This window comes from Pseudonaja textilis, chromosome 1 (assembly GCF_049901715.1).
Source record: "Pseudonaja textilis isolate UNSWEBS1 chromosome 1, rPseTex1.2, whole genome shotgun sequence".
Classification (NCBI taxonomy): domain Eukaryota; kingdom Metazoa; phylum Chordata; class Lepidosauria; order Squamata; family Elapidae; genus Pseudonaja; species Pseudonaja textilis.
The window spans coordinates 291,510,725-291,531,068 of record NC_141990.1 but is presented as its reverse complement, the minus strand read 5'-3'; the positions used below and the strand labels follow the sequence as shown (position 1 = coordinate 291,531,068).

The 20,344-nt window shown below is 36.8% G+C and overlaps 2 protein-coding genes across 5 annotated transcripts in view; one reads left to right on the top strand and one right to left on the bottom strand.

Moving 5' to 3' along the window:
• Window positions 1-17,672, bottom strand: part of TDP1 (tyrosyl-DNA phosphodiesterase 1) — a 30,935-nt gene extending 13,263 nt beyond the window's left edge. For 2 of the 3 annotated variants that reach the window (XM_087922082.1, XM_026712944.2), the window contains exons 1-6: window positions 16,529-17,672; window positions 13,302-13,345; window positions 11,989-12,044; window positions 10,666-10,762; window positions 9,391-9,425; window positions 1,857-1,949 (exon numbers count right to left, since the gene is read on the bottom strand). In XM_087922082.1, coding sequence (XP_087778208.1) covers window positions 1,857-1,949; window positions 9,391-9,425; window positions 10,666-10,762; window positions 11,989-12,044; window positions 13,302-13,345; window positions 16,529-17,045 — 842 coding nt within the window. In that variant the 5' untranslated portion in view covers window positions 17,046-17,672. The remainder of the gene's footprint in view (window positions 1-1,856; window positions 1,950-9,390; window positions 9,426-10,665; window positions 10,763-11,988; window positions 12,045-13,301; window positions 13,346-16,528) is intronic. The other variant, XM_087922083.1, reaches the window with a different exon arrangement.
• Window positions 17,673-17,776: 104 nt separating this feature from the next.
• EFCAB11 (EF-hand calcium binding domain 11) overlaps window positions 17,777-20,344 on the top strand; it is a 64,529-nt gene continuing 61,961 nt past the window's right edge. For both annotated transcript variants that reach the window (XM_087922084.1, XM_026712923.2), the window contains exon 1: window positions 17,777-18,002. In XM_087922084.1, coding sequence (XP_087778210.1) covers window positions 17,925-18,002 — 78 coding nt within the window. In that variant the 5' untranslated portion in view covers window positions 17,777-17,924. The remainder of the gene's footprint in view (window positions 18,003-20,344) is intronic.

Sequence of the window (20,344 nt, the reverse complement as noted above, 5' to 3'; positions counted from 1 at the left end):
GTGGGTAAAATGAGGACCCAGATTGTTGGGGGCAATATGCTGATTCTGTAAACGACTTAGAGAGGGCTGTAAAGCACTATAAAGCATTATATAAGTCTAAGTGCTATTGCTATCCTCCCATAGAGTGCAGAAACAGAGCTCAAATCTGCACCCCAAGGACACAGCTCTTTCACTCAACACCTAGGGACAAGATGGACTGAAATCCAAGCACAATTTTCAGCTCCTGAGCAAAGTAGCAGCGCAGTAAGTTAAGGAGTGTAGGGTGCCTCAGTTAGGTGAGGAGACCTGGTGCAGGCCCCATGCAAGTGTCTCTTCACTCAGGGGCTAAAAATCCTGTATGGATTTTGGCAAGGAGGATTTTCAGTTCCTGAGTGGAACCTCCTAGGATGTTCCCCTCCCATCCTGTGCTCCTTAGCTGGGACTCCATCTGTTTAACAATCTGTGTGTGTCTGCTTAACAACCACAACCAGGAGTGCCAGCATTGCACTCAATGAACAAACCTGTCATGTGGACAATCATGTGACATTGTGCTTAAATCTCATTTTGCTCAGCGACTGAGAGTGCGGCCCTGATAGTGGTAGTTAAGTGAGGCCTTCCTATATTGTAAAAAAATAATAATTAAATTTTCAAAGAAACCTCATCAGGAAATATTATTTAGTTATGTAAAAGAAATGGCTTCTGTTATACTAATGGATCCCCAACCTATCTGCAAATACATCTGGGCTTTTTATAAACCTTTTGTTGAGTACTCTATCACTGTGTGGAGAAAGAAAAGGAAGTCTGTAAATGTGTTGCTCCCATGTAAGTGTTAAAAAGGAAGAACAAGGATGGAATGAAGATTCACAAAAACCCAGGTATCACTAAACAGAGCATGGCAAGAGTAATAAGGTGCATAATTTTTTTTTTAAGTTTCCTCATTCATAATTTATCTCTGTAGCAAGGAAAGACAGATGTGCGGAGACATAGACAGTCTGACCCAAGAACTTAAGCAACTCATTAAGTCAATCTTAGGATATTAAAGCAACAACCATGAGTTATATTGTTTATACTGATGAATGAAATGGGGTATGTAGATGACCAAATAAGCTATTATGTACAAAAAAGCCAAATATTTTCTGTCATTTCCCCTCTAAAAGCAAACATTCTATGTTCAGGAAATACTCTTTATTCTGAATAAAAAAAGGTTCTTTATCTTTCTGAGTTGTATGAGAAAGAGAGCAAAACACTACCTTCTCAGTTGCAGACATCAATTGTAAGAAAATATATTCACAGCATTTTTCTATGAGCAGTACAGAACTCATAGAACTCCCTCCTGGAAATTATGCAGTAATTTAATTAGCTTCACTGTAATTTCAGAAGTCAGCTATATCATGCAAGACATTTTCTTTTGAAATGCTTCTTTCTGAGTAACATTATTAACTATTGTTTATGATTCTTTAGTTGATAAAAATAGGATTTATTGCAGATACTGCTTTTAAAATCTGCATGACCAGGAGATTTGCTGCTATATTTTGAAATCACACAAATCAAGCCAGTTAAAATCCAATATGATATTGTATTTAAAATGTGGTGGTGGGAGCAAGATCAGGAAGACCTAGATGCTTATCCACCCACAGCAGTGGAAGTTTACTAGATGACTTGGGCCAGTTGCTCTCTTTCAGATCAGTTATAGGATTGCTTTTGTGGAAAAAACTGAAAGAAGTGGTATTACATAGACTATCTTGAACTCTGCAAGAAATAACTAATATATAAACAAGAATGTGTCACCTAAGAATAACTGACTCAATGATTGTTGTGAAGGTATTAACCATGGCATGCAGTCATGGTCCAAAATATCAAATTATAATTTTTCTTACCCTTGTGTTTTCTGGTACCAATCATCATCAATAAGATTAGATGTATGTATCACCACTCGAAGGCCTTCTTCATAATTCAACAACATCATTTTCCTATAAAAATAATTTAATTTTAATTTAATAATTTAATTTTAATTATAAAAAATAATTAACTGCCAAGATGAAAATGAAGAGGATATTTACATAAAACCATGCAATAGAATTATAAAAGAGTTGCAATGATATTGATCCATTTGAGTCACTAAAATTTTCCTTCAAGAGTGATATTTCCTGAATGTAGATCTATTCTAGTTTGTTTGTTTTTTAAATGCAAAACACAACTTTACTTGGAACACTTTACATTCTGTGACAATATTCTAGTCTTGATTATCCAACTGATTGGCTGGACTAAATGTCATTTTTATCAGCCTCATATGTAGACCAGATCAGGAAGCAAACTACAGGGAGGGGAGAATTATTTTATTAAGACACACTATTATAACAGAATCTTGAAAGTCCCAACTGCCAATTTATACTCTTGCAAAACTATGAAGATGTCTGAGTCTTTTCTTCCTTTCCTTATATTTTGTGCTTGAATTCTTTTTGCTCTGTCATTCTATATTACATATTTTTGGGGACGTGCGTGTGTGTATTGTGTGTGTGTATCTGCCAAGATTAGATTGGCAGGGACTCATGACAGATCTAAACAAGAGGATCAATGATGCTAGTGCCTAATATTTCTATAATGTATGGTTTACTAATCTTTTTCTTTTAGTGTATTTGTCCTGTTATATTATCAAGAACTTCCAAACTTTGTACAAATTTTCTTCCTAATTACCAACTGCCATTATACTAAACAATTTATTATAACATGTACTTCATTCACTGTATGCTACATGGTACATAGAAGGCTTATATAACATTACAATACCATTTTAGTGCTTTTGCATTCTGAATGGCTCTACTTAAATTAGGAATTTGAAATTCTTAGTTAATGACAAATATTATACTATTGGCCATAGTGGGGCCTGTCTAAAGCATTAGTTTTACTTTAAAACTCTGTATTGATTATTTGAAGAATCAATTACACATATACAAATTTCAGGGACTCTAATCTCTCCATTAAAAGATTTTAGCTTACTGGAGAATAGTGCTTTCAAATAATTGACTACTATATTGTCTATGAATTCTTCACTGATATAATTCTATCAAACATTTTTAAAGATATTTATAAAAGCATGTCATTTTAATAGCTAGTCTAATTTTAAGACTGTGCACTTAATATATTTCATTTTAAAATGTACCCTGATATGCAATTGTTCCCACAATTTGAAGTGTGATCCTGCTATGGTCACCCACTTAAAAAATTGCTAAGTAAATCTAATAGTCACGTTCTTTTTGTACACTTGTTTTTGTGAACACTTAAAAAAGTAATTAAATCACCATAGATTCTAAATAGAAAATGTCCAATATTGCCCTGATGTTTTCCTCCAAACAAGTTAGGTTGCCTTAGAAACTGGCACCTGAGAATCAAAATGTACTGAAATAAAAATATACCTAGTCATATAACTGACTCACTGCATGATTACACATGGTTCTGCTAGTGTTATAAATATTTATAGTTTAGAAATTAAAGCAAAACCTTCTTTAGAGTATGCTTCATATGCTGCAAAATACAGTGAACAGTGAAGCCTAAAATAATAATAAAACAATACTATCTGGAAAAATTGTTTTAGAAAATATTAAGTACCAACTTGTAACAAAATATGCAGGAATAGTACAAATTTTATTTTAACAATTCCTAATTCTATCCTAATGGCACTCAAAGGAGCTTTGAGTTTACATTTTTGAAACAATACTTTGATTAATGGTTTATAAAATCACTTCTGAAGGCAACTAAGAGTTGGCATTGGAGGTGGTCAATGGATTAAAAAGATCCCACCTCCGCCCCATTATAGTTGATTTTTGCTCATTTTAATCTTAACATTTAAAATCTTATTTAATGTTTAATGATTGATATTGTTGCTTTTATCTTGTAAAAAGCCCCTTCATAGTGAGATGGATAGCCTAGACATTTAAAAAAAATGGAATAGAGTAGTGTAGAGTAGAACAGAACAGAACAGAACTAAAGGTAGTATATACAGTAGTAGTGCTGTTTAGCTAAAACAAAGCAAACATGTTGTGGTCATTCAACCATGGCCAAATTTTTGTAATTCAAACACAGGGTGCAATTCCAAATGCTGAATGCTACCATTAAAGTCCTATATTGCATGGTACCAGGTTATCTACAGGACTGTGTCTCCTTGAGGACTGCTTTGAGTTATTTGTAAAAATAATAAAGGTGAGATACAAATAAATAAATAAAATAAAAAATAAGGAGAGGTTGGGTGGAGTAAGCATGTTCCTAGTTCCCTCTTTTAAATGTTGCCATTTTATGGGACCCTAGGAAATACGCCTTTCTGTAGCAGCCTCTACCATATAGAACACCCTTTTTCCTTGAAATTTAGCTGGCCCTCACCCTTTTAATGTTCTGAAGAGCACTTAAGGCTTGGCTTTTCTCCTAAGCACTGGGATAGGATGCGATTTCTTTTTCTTTTAACAACCCTGTAATCCCTTGCAACAGGATGGAGTTTGGGTGACTGAATGGAACTGAGCATTTACTGGCTTTACTGCCCTGCCTTACGTCTATGTGGAGTTCACACCATATATTTTCTCTTTGTACCCAGAGAGAGAAATATCTGCCACTATTTAGGATCAAATGCACAGCTTCCTGATTGTAAGATAAGAGCTCCACCTCTAAGCCACCATGCCATTTGGGATAGGATGAGACTAATGAGATGAAATTGTGGTCTGCATGTAAAAGTTTAGCTACAGTATCAGATTTTGATTTGGTTTAACTGTATCCCCAGTCATGTGATCAAAATTTGAGAGCTTGGCAATTGGCATGTATTTATGACAGGGTGGATTTAATTTAAATCGAGTCGATTTAAATCATGCTTTAAATCACTAGTAAAAAAGCTCGATTTAAAACAACTCAATTTAAATCATGTTTAAAGAGCAACTGCCATCTCTGTCCTGCAGCGGCTCCTCCTCTGATCCACTACTGACTCACCAACAGTCCCAATATTGCAGAATATACAGCCTCATGCTACATAACTAAGCTCCATTTCATGCTAAATAAACTAAATTATTAATGTATCTTAAATAGAAAACTATCTTTGGATAGATTTTTACTCCAAAAGCATTTTATTAAAATAAATTTGATTAAAAAAACCCACTTTAAATTAAGAAAATCTGATTTAATTAAAACTGATTTTTTTTTAAAAAAAAAGCATTGATTTTTATTTACCCCGATTTATGATACATACTTATGACAGTTGCACTCTCCCATGGTCATGAAATCACCATTTGTAACTTTCCCAACAGCTTTTAGTCAATGGGGTAAGCCAGATATGAATTCACTTAATAACTGAAGTGATTTGCTTAACTGTGGCAAAAAATGTTGTAAAATGGAACAAAACACACTAAACAACTGCCTTACTTAGCAACATAAATTTTGGGCTCAACTGTGATTGAGAAGAACTACCTTGCTTGTATAAATATTTTAATTAAATAAAAAAACCATGAATATCACTAGGCTTTACTTAAGAAAAATGAATTTGTTTGCTAAATTTAATTCCTCAAATCATACTTTATTATAACAAACTTTTTATCTGGTGAATTTTTTAAAAAGCATCAGTCCTATCTTGTTTTTAAGAAACACATTGACCTGATTCACACATAATGCTAATATAATGCTTTTTTCTTTTGGTATTGCATAATTTGAAAAGGCACATAATGGGCTAGCATTGTATGTAAACCAAGCAATATGAATACATCTGCAGAATGTGGCTGTGCCATCCATGATTTAATCTGTCTTGCAAACAGAATTACAAATAACTATAATTCCAGAAAAAGACACATACATGCATGCCATTATGGACTCCAAGGAACCTTTTCCTTTCAAATCTAAAGTATTGTGCAGGCCATTATGGATAACAAATAGCTAGACTATCTAGCACCACTGTTTCTATATTTTTAATATTCTAATATTTTATGTTTTTAATCTGAAATTATGGCATATATGAATTATAATGCTCTATAATTCAGGGAATTTACTGCACAAATCCACTATTCACTAACTTGTGCACAATGCAAATATTATGTATTTGAGTTCTGTAGCCGCCCATCTCAGCAAACGACTATGGGCAGGTCTCAGTACAATTCAAATATGCCATCGTGATACAAGATCCCCATACAGGACAACCAATAATGTTGTACCTTTGCAAGAAAATAATCACAAATTGACTTGCTGTTTTCTTAGATTCTATACCAGATGGAGAATTCACAACAGAAATTTTTAATAGTATTTCTATGATAAGTTTAAAACGTAATCCTGTTCCTAGGATGATTTATATAAGGCATAATACACTGCTCAAAAAATAAAGGGAACACTTAAACAACACAATGTAACTCCAAGTCAATCACACTTCTGTGAAATCAAACTGTCCACTTAGGTAGCAACAATGACAATCAATTTCACATGCTGTTGTGCAAATGGAATAGACAGCAGGTGGAAAGCATAGGCAGTTAGCAAGACATCCCTAATAAAGGAGTGGTTCTGCAGGTGGTGACCACAGACCACTTCTCAGTTCCTATGCTTTCTGGCTGATGGTTTGGTCACTTTTGAATGCTGGCGGTGCTTTCACTCTAGTGGTAGCATGAGACAGAATCTACAACCCACACAAGTGGCTCAGGTAGTGCAGCTCATCCAGGATGGCACATCAATGCGAGCTGTGGCAAGAAGGTTTGCTGTGTCTATCAGTGTATTGTCCCAGAGGCGCTACCAGGAGACAGGCCGGTACATCAGGAGACTTGGATGAGGCCATAGGAGGGCAACAACCCAGCATCAGGACCGCTACTTCCGCCTTTGTGCAAGGAGGGACAGGAGGAGAACTGCCAGAGCCCTGCAAAATGACCTCCAGCGGGCCACAAATGTGCATGCGGCTGCTCAAACGGTCAGAAACAGACTCCATGAGGGTGGTATGAGGGCCCGACGTCCTCAGGTGGGGGTTGTGCTTATAGCCCAACACTGTGCAGGATGTTTGGCATTTGCCAGAGAACACTAAGATTGGCAAATTCGCCACTGACGCCCTGTGCTCTTCACAGATGAAAGCAGGTTCACACTGAGCACATGTGACAGACTTGACAGGGTCTGGAGACGCCGTGGAGAATGTTCTGCTGCCTGCAAAATCCTCCAGCATGACCGGTTTGGCAGTGGGTCAGTAATAGTGTGGGGTGGCATTTCTTTAGGGGGCCGCACAGCCCTCCATGTGCTCATCAGAGGTAGCCTGACTGCCATTAGGTACCGACATGAGATCCTCAGAACCCTTGTGAGACCATCTGCTGGTGCGGTTGGCCCTGAGATCCTCCTAATGCAAGACAATACTAGACCTCATGCGGCTAGAGTGTGTCAGCAGTTCCTGCAAGATGAAGGCATTGATGCTATGGACTGGCCCGCCCGTTCCCCAGACTTGAATCCAATTGAGCACATCTGGGACATCATGTCTCGCTCCATCCACCAATGCCACATTGCACCACAGACTGTCCAGGAGTTGGGGGATGCTTTAGTCCAGGTGTGGGAGGAGATCCCTTAGGAGACCATCTGCCACCTCATCAGGATCATGCCCAGGCATTGTAGGGAGGTCATACAGGCACGTGGAGGCCACACACACTACTGAGCTTCATTTTGACTTGTTTTAAGGACATTACGTCAAAGTTGGATCAGCCTGTAGTGTTTTTTTCCACTTTAATTTTGAGTTTAACTCCAAATCCAGACCTCCATGGGTTGCTAAATTTGATTTCCATCGAAAATTTTTGTGTGATTTTGTTGCCAGCACATTCAATTATGTAACTAACGAAGTATTTAATAAGAATATTTCATTCATTCAGATCTAGGATGTCTTATTTTTGTGTTCCCTTTATTTTTTTGAGCAGTGTATATAATTTATATAAGGGCAAAATGAAATTACTGAATTGCAGTAATAATGGATACACCATTGAAGAACCACATCAGGGACAATCGTCATGGAGAAAAATGTAGTTAAGAGTTAACACCAACTTGACAGCACACAATCAATAATTTTGTTAGTTAGCCAGCCGCCTTCTTATATTCTGTATTTTTATCATTTCAATTATTTTGCTTTTTAAAGTTACTTTCATGTTATCATTTTTACATCGCTTTCATTTTAATTATAGTCTTTTAATCATTTTCTGGTTTTATTATGTTTTTCCTAATCATGTTTAACATGTTTAAGATTTGTTATTGATTTGGTTGCAAATGTTTTTACTTAATATTTTTGTGTTAATCTTAAATATATCTGCCAGCTCTATCCATCCACTCATCCTGCAACAGCTTATAAAATCTTATCTGCCTATTAAATTCATTTCTTACTTTTTAAACTGGATTTTGTCATTTCAGAATTGGGATTTGGCATCACAATCTAGCAAGCCGTAGCCTAGAGGTATGAGCATTTAAGATGGGCTTGTAAAATACTACAAAGAAATTATAGAACAGACAATTTTATAATGAAGGATATCCAGAATTTAAACAGATAACATTTCACAATATTATAATAATGGGGGAAATGTGCTATATTCCTGGATGCCAGGATATTGTTAGAAGTCATAGTACCATGAATATAAAATTGTGAATCTTAGCTAGTAATTTCTGTGGACCAGTGTATAAAGACAGCAGAATAGGTCTTACACACTTCACAACTATTTGTAAAAAGTGCTTTGGGTCTTGCGCAAGTGGATCACCACTCTGCTATTCATTAAAATAAACTTATCCTTTTCAGGCTTTTGTGAACGCCTGAAAAGAAAACCCATTTTTTAAAAATGAAATCCACTCATTAAAGTTGTTTTCTGATACATTTTCAAAGTATCCATTGTTGTAAGACCATGTATGTAACTGTATGTACAAATGTAACTGGGCCCCAGGTCCATCTAACACAAAACATATCAAAATTAAAATGCATCTTAAGGCAATCTATATGAGCCTAAATTATTTTAAATAAACCATTAGTATAGCTGACATCTGTATTTTCAACACTGAGAGTTGAGATTCATAGGATTGTACCTTTTATTATAAACTCATCATAAAGCATCTTCCTTTCCAGGAGAAAACCTCCTCATATATTGATAACACTCCTAAGCAAACTTCACCAACTATAGCTACTTCTGAGAATTCTGGAAGGGGAATGCTACATGAATTAGGTTTATTAATTCAAAGAGCAGCTTACCCTAAAACAGTATTTTGTAAAGCAAAAGAGGTAGAGAAAATAGGTAGTGAGAAAAGGCAATTGGTATATCAAGATAATTGGCATTTTATTTGTATTTTCTCAGTATTCAAACACAACAAGATTGTAATTATTTCTACAATCACACTGGAATTTATCAAAATAATTACCTTATTTCTATAGCAGACATTCAGCATTTATGATAAATTACTTACGTGTGGTGCGTTCCAAAGGCAATATCCAATTTTGCCTACAATGAGAACATTGTTTAAAAATATGTTTTTCAGTATTGGGCACTTGTCATTATATGGAAATAATACTAAAAATACTTTTTTTTTGCTTTATTTTGATGCACTCTGGTGGCTGCTGCACAAACTGCACAATAGACCTTTTATAGCTAATACTACATAATATAATCTTTGATTCAAAGATATTTCACACATCATTTTGTACAGTAAATTGTCACACATTCATTTTAAATTTCTCAGTTTGTATCTCAACGCCATTGTCATCCAGAGCTGAACCTGCAATTTCCAATGTTCTCAGTAAATATAGTCATAATGACTGGGAATTTTGAGAATTATAGTCCTAATATAGACAAAAAATGCCAAGTTAGGGAAGATTTAAGTAGATTATTTTATCTATAACTTGCCTTTATTACTTTTAGAGATAGCGCAAGGCAGAAAACATCCTCCTTCTATTTTCCTTAAAACAGCCACCCTATGAGGTGAGTTGGGATGAAAGTGTGTTCCTAGCCCAAGGTCACACAAGCAACTTTATTATGCAGGAAAAAAGAAATACAACGTGAGAGAACATGAAAAATTAGGAAAAAGAACTCCTTCATTTTACTACTCTCCCTGCTCTCCCTCTCCCCCCCTCTCTCTACACACAAACACACAAACACAACATACATACATACAATTTTTTAGGAAGCTTTACATGATCACATTAATACACAGAAAAAAATTCAAACGTTGAACATGAAAACATTGGTGGGGGAGAGGAGTTTTTGAGCATACTTGCTAGATGATGAACTTATAGTGTCAGGTTAGAGTACTACAGGTAGTCCTCGATTTACAACAGTTCATTTAGTGACCGTTCAAAGTTACAACAGCCGTGAAAAGAGACTTCTGTTTTTCAGTTATGACCATTACAGCATCCCCAAGGTCACACGATCAAAATTCAGATGCTTGGCAACAGATTCATATTTATGACGGTTGCAGTGTCACTGGGGTTCTATAATCCCCATTTGTGACCTTCTGACAAGCAAAGTCAATGGGGGAAGCCAGAATCTCTTAACAATCATGTTCCTAACTTTACAACTGTAGTGATTCAATTAACAATGGCAGCAAGAAAAGTCATAAAATGGGGCAAAATTCACTTAACAAATGTTTCACTTAGTAACCCAAATTTTGGGCTCAATTGTGTTCATAAGTTGAGGACTACCTGTCTATACTTTTGGTAAATGTAGTGATAATAAAAGTGATTACCTGGCATAAACGAACATTTTTATACGGGTGAGCATCTTCATGTAGCTCAGCCTTGGATTCTCGCTTCTCTCCATGGACTATTAATAAAGGTTTGTCCCTAAGATTTAAAAATATATATATAAAAAATCACTTGCACAAGCTTCTAATTATTATTTGAAACAGCTTAATTATCTTAGAAATGTTTTGAGCTACATTCTCAAGGATAATTGTAAAAAGTTTTATTTACACTTTTTCATCTTCCTCTTTAAAAATGTAACTTACATTCACAGCAGCATGGGAAGGTCAACTTTATCTTCCAACTTCCAAAAATGCTAACCTCTAACATTGTATAATTATGTAGTTATTCTTGTAAAGCAAGCACAAAATAAGGTAGGGTATTCTCCCTTTCCCACAAGGATTCTAAAAGAAATGTGTAACCACAATTCAGTTTCCCTTCCATTTGTCTTCATCCAGACCTTCATAAATGCAATGACTTAAGGAGGAGAGCATAATTCAGCACCACACAATATTCAGCACCACACAATGGTAGGAAAAATTAAAGGGAACAAAAATGAACAGATGTCTTTCCTTACAGAATTCATGGGGAGGGAAAAGTGGATGCCTTTTCTATGTGTTGCTCTATTTTATAAATAGACAGGAGAAATTTATTTCACAATGCACTTGGACTACATCTCCAGAATTTTCAATCATATCCATCAGCCAATACTGGCTTCTTGTATCTGAATACCTGGTAGGTAACTAACCGACAATCTCTGGATTATATTGCACTGGAATAACATAATTTGAACATGACACATCGGGTTCTGAAAATAACACCTGCCATTTTGTGCACAAGACACAATCCAAGGAGCCTAAAAATCAACTAACATAAATTCTCTAGAACAGAACTCTTACACAGAGTGCAGATTACATGTAAACGCTACCTTTCTACCAGAAAATACCAAAAACAGCTATTGCTTCAATGCAACTATTTTAAATTAATTCAAAGCTGGTGGATATTATCCTCGTATTATCAATGAAGATTACAGATTATTTAACAAGAGAAAATATTTTTATAAATACGTTTGAAACATGTTATATTTTTAAATAAAAACTATGCTAAGAATTAAAGTTCTTCAGTGCAAAAATACATTTGTTTTCTCCAAAGAGTCAAATCTTCTAATGCAAGATTGATACTGTTGCTGTATCCTTAAACTTATTTTTCTTATCCAATGTAGCAAATAACACATTTATCTCACAATACTGACAACAGTAAACTTAGCATGCACAAATTAGAAATACAAAATGGAAGCTGAAATTAAATACTGAAGCTCTTTTATGTACCTGAATTCCTTTGGATATTGTTGGACCAGCCATTCCACATCTATACAATAATTAAACTTTGCCATAGGAAAAAGAAGAAAATAGTTTTTAGAAGTCAAAAGGAAAGAGATGCAATATTATCCCTATGAATGACAGCATGTTGGAAGTTGTACCTATGTTTATACAGATTTCTATGCTGCCTTATTGATAAAAAACACACACACTCTAATATATTAGAAAATTAACAAATGCCATTCCATACAATCTACAAAAACAAATGCAAAATTTAAGTGGGATTATGGGAGATCCTGGTTTCTCCTAATTGTGCCTAATTGTACACATTCTATTAATTTATGCATGGATATACTCTCAAGAATAAACAGCTAATTAAACAAGCATTCCAAACTGTCGATCCCAACTTATATTACTTAACAGCAACTGGTTGTATTATTAATGTACAATCTTGATTTGCTGGAGAATAATAAATCTGGGTTCCTAACTAAGAAAATTTAAAAACACATGAAAAATAGTGTAAATAATATTACACTGTATAGAAATGGACAAACTAACGATGAAGTTAAAAGATAAGGAAGATTCAATATATTAGATAGCCTGGGACGCCTGGTATGAATGGTTTAATAAAAAGAAATTAAAATGCCAATTAGGGAAAGAATGAGAAATTATGTAAATATGTATATGTATTATGGAGAAAATTGAAATATAAGATGAAATATATTGATTTGTAGTAAAAGTAAGGAAAGAATTATGCAATGGTAATGGAATAAGAAATTATATATAGAAAAATGTAAGGAAATGTAAAAGATGTCTTGATGTTGATACAATGGTGTATAAAGTTTTATTTCATGTTTTTAACCTTTGAAAATTGAATAAAATTTATTTAAAAAGAAAAAGAAAAATATTGTAGTTTGGTTAGACTTTTGCACTCAGAGATCCTAGCAAGCATCAAAGAGCAGAACTACAAAAGTAGTTAAGTTAAAACATTACAAATATTGACTTACCATCTCTAGTTTATAGATTTCTAATGAATATGTAACTAAGTTCATAAATGTATTTATATAAATTGATACATATTTTAATACCATTAAAATAAAAAGTAAATCGTACACACAAACAAAATTTCATGTCTGCCACCTATTTTGTGATTCTGGTCTTTAAAATGATAGTTTTATTATCATTCTACCACGGCTTTTGAACCTTTTTAATATACACAGCTATTTTATTTATACACTTCCAAAAGACTATTCTGAATTTTGACACTGCTATAGAAAATATGATCTCTATTTTACATTAAAAAGACAATAAATAAAATATACCTGAGCAGAAGATACAAGAGTCCCAAAAAGAGGAGATAAAATATCTATTATAAGAAAAAAATATGTGTTATAAGTACAGCAAGCATATATACTGCAATGTCAAGCAACTAATCCTAGATTTTGCCCAGGTCAGGTTCATACATTACAGGAAACCCAAACCAAACACCAAATTACATGAGTTATAACCATGATGTAGGAACACACACATATGACAGCAAGACTTATTTACTGCAAACACAAAATCCATGATATAATTTTCTGATTCATGGTTAACATGCTGTGTGAGTTCAACCAGCTGTTTTTATTTACATTAAACAAACCATCATTTATTATATTTTATAAATGCAATTTGCATGTTATATGCAGATTACATATTAAATTGTTACATAAACAATTTAAGAGTTGTGGAGGTGCAGTAGTTAGAATGCAGAACTGCCGGCTGCCTGCAATTTGACAATTCAATTCTCATTGGCTCAGGATTGATTCCGCCTTCCATCTAGGTCAGTAAAACAGGGACCAAGACTGTTGAGGGCAATATGCTGACTCTATAAACCGCTTAGAGAGGGCTATAAAGCAATGTCAAGCGGTATATAAATCTACAGTAAGTCCTATTGCTATTGCTAAACAGCCTCCCTTCACTGTTGCCAACTAAAAGCAGCTAGGTCTATTTTCAACTAATTGCAATATTCTAGTTTATCCAAATTAGGAAAAAATGCAGCTTGCTTACATTTCATGATTTAAACAAAATAAAATTAAGATAATTTCTGGTCCTGGTTTGGTTTAAATAGTAACTAAAAAAACTACGTAATTACAATGTTCAACTCTAGTATTAATTTCCAGGAATATTAGAATTGTCACAGTTTAAGTTTCAGGTTCAAAGGAGTGTCTTAGTACACTCTGGCAAGGTTTTTGCAGCCATAATTTCAACAATATTAGAACTTGGACTTGTTGGCCCTTCTTAATTTTGAGGGTTTCTAGCCAAATATTCAATTGAGATACAGGTAAGTACAGAACCTGCCTGCAGATTTACCAATCTGCATACAGGTGAAATTCGAAACGTGCAAAGTTCATTTATTTCAGTAATGCAGCTTAAAAGGTGAACCTAATATATGCAAAGCAAGATAGTTCAAGCGGTGATGTGCCATAATTGAGATGATTATGGCTTACAGCTCTTGAAAACCCCAAATCTACAATTTCAGAAAAGTAGAATATTGTGAAAAGGTCCAATATTTCAGCTAATTAAGCCATAACGCCTGCAAAGGGTTCCTGAGCCTTTAAATGGTCTCTCAGTCTGGTTCAATAGGAATCACAATCATGGGAAAGACTGCTGACCTGACAGTTGTGCAGAAAACCATAATTGATTGACACCCTCCATAAGGAGGGAAAGCCTCAAAAGGTAATTGCAAAAGAAGTTGGCTGTTCCCAAAGTGCTGTATCAAAGCACATTAATAGAAAGTTATGTGGAAGGGAAAAGTGTGGAAGAAAAATGTGCACAAACAGCAGGGATGACCACAGCCTGGAGAGGTTTGTCAGGAAAAGGCCATTCAAAAGTGTTGGGGACTTTCACAAGGAGTGGGCTGAGGCTGGAGTCTGTGCATCAAGAGCCACCATACACAGATGGATCCTGGACATGGGCTTCAAATGTTGTATTCCTCCGCTCCTGAACAACAAACGTCAGAAGTGTCTTACCTGGGCTAAAAAAAAACAGAACTGGTCTGTTGCTCAGTGGTCCAAAGTCCTCTTTTCTGATGAGAGCAACTTTTGCATCTCATTTGGAAACCAAGGACCCAGAGTCTGGAGGAAGAACAGAGAGGCACACACTGCAAGATGCTTGAAGTCTAGTGTGAAGTTTCCACAGTCTGTCTTGATTTGGGGAGCCATGTTATCTGCTGGTGTTGTCCACTGTGCTTCATTAAGTCTAGGGTCAACGTAGCCATCTACCAGGAGATTTTGGAGCACTTCATGGTTCCTTCCACAGATGAGCTTTATGGGGATGCTGACTTCATTTTCCAGCAGGACTTGGCACCTGCCCACACTGCCAAAAGCACCAAAACCTGGTTCAATGACCATGGAATTACTGTGCTTGATTGGCCGGCAAACTCACCTACCTGAATCCCATAGAGAATCTATGGGGCATTGCCAAGAGAAAGATGAGAGACATGAAACTGAACAATGCAGAAGAGCTGAAGGCTGCTATTGAAGCATCCTGGTCTTCCATAACACCTCAGTAGTGCCACAGGCTGAAAGCTTCCATGCCACGCCACATTGAGGCAGTAATTGCTGTAAAAGGGGCCCAAACCAAGTACTGAGTACATATGCATGCTTATACTTTTCAGAGGTCCGATATTGTTCCATGTACAATCCTTGTTTTATTGATTGCATGGTAATATTCTAATTTTCTGAGATTGTGGATTTGGGGTTTTCATGAGCTGTAGGCCATAATCATCACAATTATGACAAATCACAGCTTGAACTATCTTGCTTTGCATGTAATGAGTCTATCTCATACATTAGTTTCACCTTTTAAGTTGCATTACTAAAATAAATGAACTTTTGCACAATATTCTAATTTTTCGAGTTTCACCTATATGCTGGGAGCAAAATAAGAAAGGCACAAAATTGATTAAGATATATGTTTAGTATCTTGATAAATACATTTTAAGAAGAATGACTTACAAAAACAAGCCATCACAGGTATCAAACAAGATATAGCAATTCTTTTTTATTATTTTCGACTATGTTCATTTGTATTTTGCAATGCCAGTCATAAAGCACAGAAAAATTTAATCTTTTGGGCCTTTTGGCCATAAATATAATTGATTGGTTGAAGGCAATTTGGTAATTATGTAAGAAATTCCTAAGCTCTTTCAGTCTTTTTGGATTAGTAGGCACATTTTGCAGAATCCACCAATTTAGTTTTTAAGAATACTTTTGGGGTCTATGTAGAGCCCACAGGCATTGTTGAAAATGCAGACTATCATTGAGATTGATATTCTATAGCATGCTAGTTTCCCATTCTTTTATAAATTTATTTTTTTTAAAAAAATCAACAAATAGGGAGTTTGAGCAGGGGGCAGTTTTCCTAGGTAATGTTAGGGCCTCAGGTTCTTACTGCACTACATTGCTTATATGCCAGCAACAGCATGTATAATTGTTTTAGAAAAACAAAGCATCGAACACATTTAAGCACATTTTCCCCGCCATATTTTTGCCTTGATATTGCTTACCTTTTATATGAAGGGCTCCAGAATTGTACTTTGACTTAATTCCTTTGACTTTGGTAAGGAAGAATCTGAAAGGGTTCTGCCCATTCAACAGATCCCATTTGTCCTGCACTTCAGATGGGTCTGCAGACTTGTGACTTGATGAAATCTTACAAGCTGTTGGTAGCTCCAAGGGTGTACCACTTTCTACTTTTCTGACTGTAGTTATTGCATCTCTATTTCCACTAGAGGTTTTAAGATCCTCATCTTCACTACTGGAAAGACACCAGCCAAAATCTTCCCGGGCAAATTTCTGATCTGAGGCCTCCTCCTGTGAAAAGTTTCCAGCTGCATATGTCAGAGACGACATTTTTCTCTTGTGAGCAGCTTTCCTGGCCTCTGAGCATGAGTGGCCACTCTCTTTAATTTCCTGACCTCTCTGCCTCACAGAGGTAGAAGGCTTGTCAGAATCAGCTAACTCATCCATACTATCTTCACTACTGGACAATGTCCATTTCCCATGCTGACTTTCCTGAGACATGATATCCTATACCAAGGAGAAAAAAAGGGGACAGATCTCCAGGAAAGTCCAAAGGAATGAAGAGACTACTTCTCTCACCTTCTCACAATAGAGGTTAATTACCGACCATGCTGCGCCTTCAGCTTTCACACATTCCAATTCAGGGGCATCCAAAGAGAATTCAATTATATTTGGTTCGCCGCCCTCCGTTCCTAAGTAAGTCTGTAACAGGCAAACTCGTTTTCTATCCTTATTAAGGGCAAACCATCATCGATATAAAACAGATTAATAAAATATGCTGGGCAAGAGACAGTACGTGTGGATAATTCAATGTCACGAATTTAGTGGTTTTAGATCGTTCCTCTCTTCTATATACTTAAATCCATCGCGAGCCACGTCGCACAGTTCGTAACAGAAAATGACCGTGGGAACTTGTTCATATAAGAGAGAAGGGAGGGAAGCTCTGCGCGCTACAAATCAAACCTGAACAAGCTATATGTGAAAGAAAATGGAAGAAAAGAAACAGAAAAATAACTCCCCCCAAAAACCCAGGAGGGAACTTCCTCCTCACTGGTGGCTTCTGCGAGTGAACTGCGATCGACCAGCGAAACTGCTTAAAAAGTGGGGGGAAAGCCGCACTCGGGAGACAAACTTCCTCTTCCGGGTAAGGCTTCCGCCCCCCCCGGACTCCATGATTGACATCCCGTCGCTACCAATGATTGGGCCGTTTATCAAGAAATATAAGAGCTTTTTCCCGGCCAATGCCTCCTACGGGTCTTTCTCACACCTTCGGCGGCTGACAAATCCGCATTTTGATCGTGACGAGGAAGTTTGGGGAAGAGAGTCGCTCCGTTGCTAAGGGAAACTTCATGCAAGTTGGCGGTGCTTCTGCTGTTGGCAATGTGCGCGGCTGCTAATGAAGCGGCGAAATCAAAAGATTGCCCAGCCGTGAAATACCGCAAGAAGCGATGGCTTGAAGTAGGTAGTTTCAATGGGGCTTTTTATTATCGATGTCCCATTATTTTCTCGTCTCATCTAAAGATCCCCAACTGCTGAAGACCCCTAAAATCCTACCAATGCAACCTGCGAAGGATAAATTCCAAGAAAACACTGGGGGAGCGGGAAACTTTCCCCAAATACGTGCCAAAATACAACTTCGTTTTGTGTGTAGGTTGCGTCCTTTCCTGGGAGGGAATTGCCTTGGTCGCCACTGGAGTGGGTCCTGCAATGCTGCCTTACAAGAATATCCAGAAGCTTCAACTGGTCCAGAATGCAGCAGGATAGGCAGTTATGGGGGCTGCTCAGCATGCCCTTAAATTGCCAGTATGTTTCCAAGTGCAATACGAACTGTTGGTTCTCCCCTGTAAAGCCTGAGGTGGAGCATGAGTAGGTGAATTGTGGGACTGCCTCTCCCCAGTTATTTCTGCCTGCTCCATCCAATCCAGTAAGAGAGGCATGCTTGAAAGATGTGACCAAAAGTATGTCCAACTGTGTCAAATTAACAGATTATAACAGAGTCAGAAGGGACCTTGGAGGTTTTCTGGTCAAGGAGCAAATCCTTAGCATTTCAGACAAGTGCTTTTTTTCCCGATCTCTTCTTAAAAACCTCCAGTGATGGAGTGCCTACAACTTCTGAAGGCAAGCTGTTCCACCAATTAATTGTTCTAACTGTCAGGAAATTTCTCCTTATTTTTAATTGCTTCTCTCCTTGATTAGTTTCCATCTACTGCTTATTGTTCTTCCTTCAGGTGCTTTGGAAAAAAGCTTAACCCCTTCTTTGAGATGCCCCCCCCCCCAGTTATTGGAACACTGCTATCATGTCATCCCTAGTCCTTCTTTTCATTAAATTAGACATACCCAATTCTTGCAATTAGGAGGAATACATGGGAAAAAATAGGCAGAGGCCATGGGAAAAATAGTCCCTTAAATAAATGAACCTAAGACATAAAAGGCTTTTATATATGACACCTAGCATGTTGAATTTCACCTGGAAGCCTGCTGATAGAGGTGGAGAAGTTTTATATGGACATATCATAATTTGCTTGTACTTCCTTTTTCTGCACCAGTTAAAGTTTCCAAGTGGATTTTAAGGGCAGCCTCAAGTAGAGCAAAGTGCCAGAATCCAGATGAGAGGTGATTAATGCATGAATAATTGTGAATAGGGCCCTCAGTTCAGAAATGGGTACAACTGGTGCAAAAGTCAGATTTGTGCAAAGCTCATCTTGGCCGCAGCTACAACCTGTTGCTTAAGCAGGAACAATGCATCCAAAAGTTCTCGGAATTGTGTATCTGTTATATACAGAGGTGTTATGTCTCACCTTCACAAGATAGATGAGAAGGCCAAACTCCGACCAAATACAAGCAGGCAAGAAGATTCAGTATTTACAGAGTTAATTCCTTTGAGCTGGCTATGTTCACACACGCTGCCTGCCAAGTCCGACAAGATAACAGAAACATAAATCACTAAAGCTTTCCAGAAACAGGATACACCAAAGCTCCACAGAAAAATTCACACTTTGTCCCACACAGAGTTCCTAGAGCAAACACACCCACTTTTATTCCCTGTGGGGTGTGTAACTAACTCAGCTCAGTCTCTGATTCATCCAGGTCTCCTACGTTGCATCTCACACTTTTTCTTGTGACGTTGCCTAGCATCAAGCCAGCGTTCGTCTGCTTGATTCTCTGTCAAAGGCTGCTCTGATATGCCTTCCTCCTCCTCCTGATTAGCCTCAGGCTGTCCCTCTCGGTTATCTGCCGAAACCTGAGGCATAATCAGTGAGGAAGGCATTGCCGAAGAGGAAGGTCCTGGGGAGGAAGGCATTCCCAATTCCACCTCATCTTCCGAATCCTCTTCCTCTAAGAATGCAGACTCAGGACTCAGAGCCACAACACAGAGGTATATTATTCCATTTAAAACTAACATTACAAATCCCTAGGAATGGAAGGTCCATGAACCCACTTGGTCTTATCAGCTTTGAGCTTGAGTCTGTTGTTTCAATCCAGATCATCACAGAAGTAGGATCAGACTTTTGACAACATTACTGAATAGGGGCTGAGACAGAGAACCATCATCACTTTACTGATTTCACCTAACCCCATACTGATGGATAACCTCACCCAGGAGTCTAATATCACTGCAGCACCATTTCTCATAATCCCAAAGCCCATAGATGGTCCAGAAGGACATCATGATTAAGAGATCAATCAGGACAGATGCATCATTAAAGATCACCAACAAGTGCTGTTTCTGTACTATGTATGGCATACACCATATGTTGAATGAACTTTAATCTGAATTAATGTACTGATGTAACATTTTT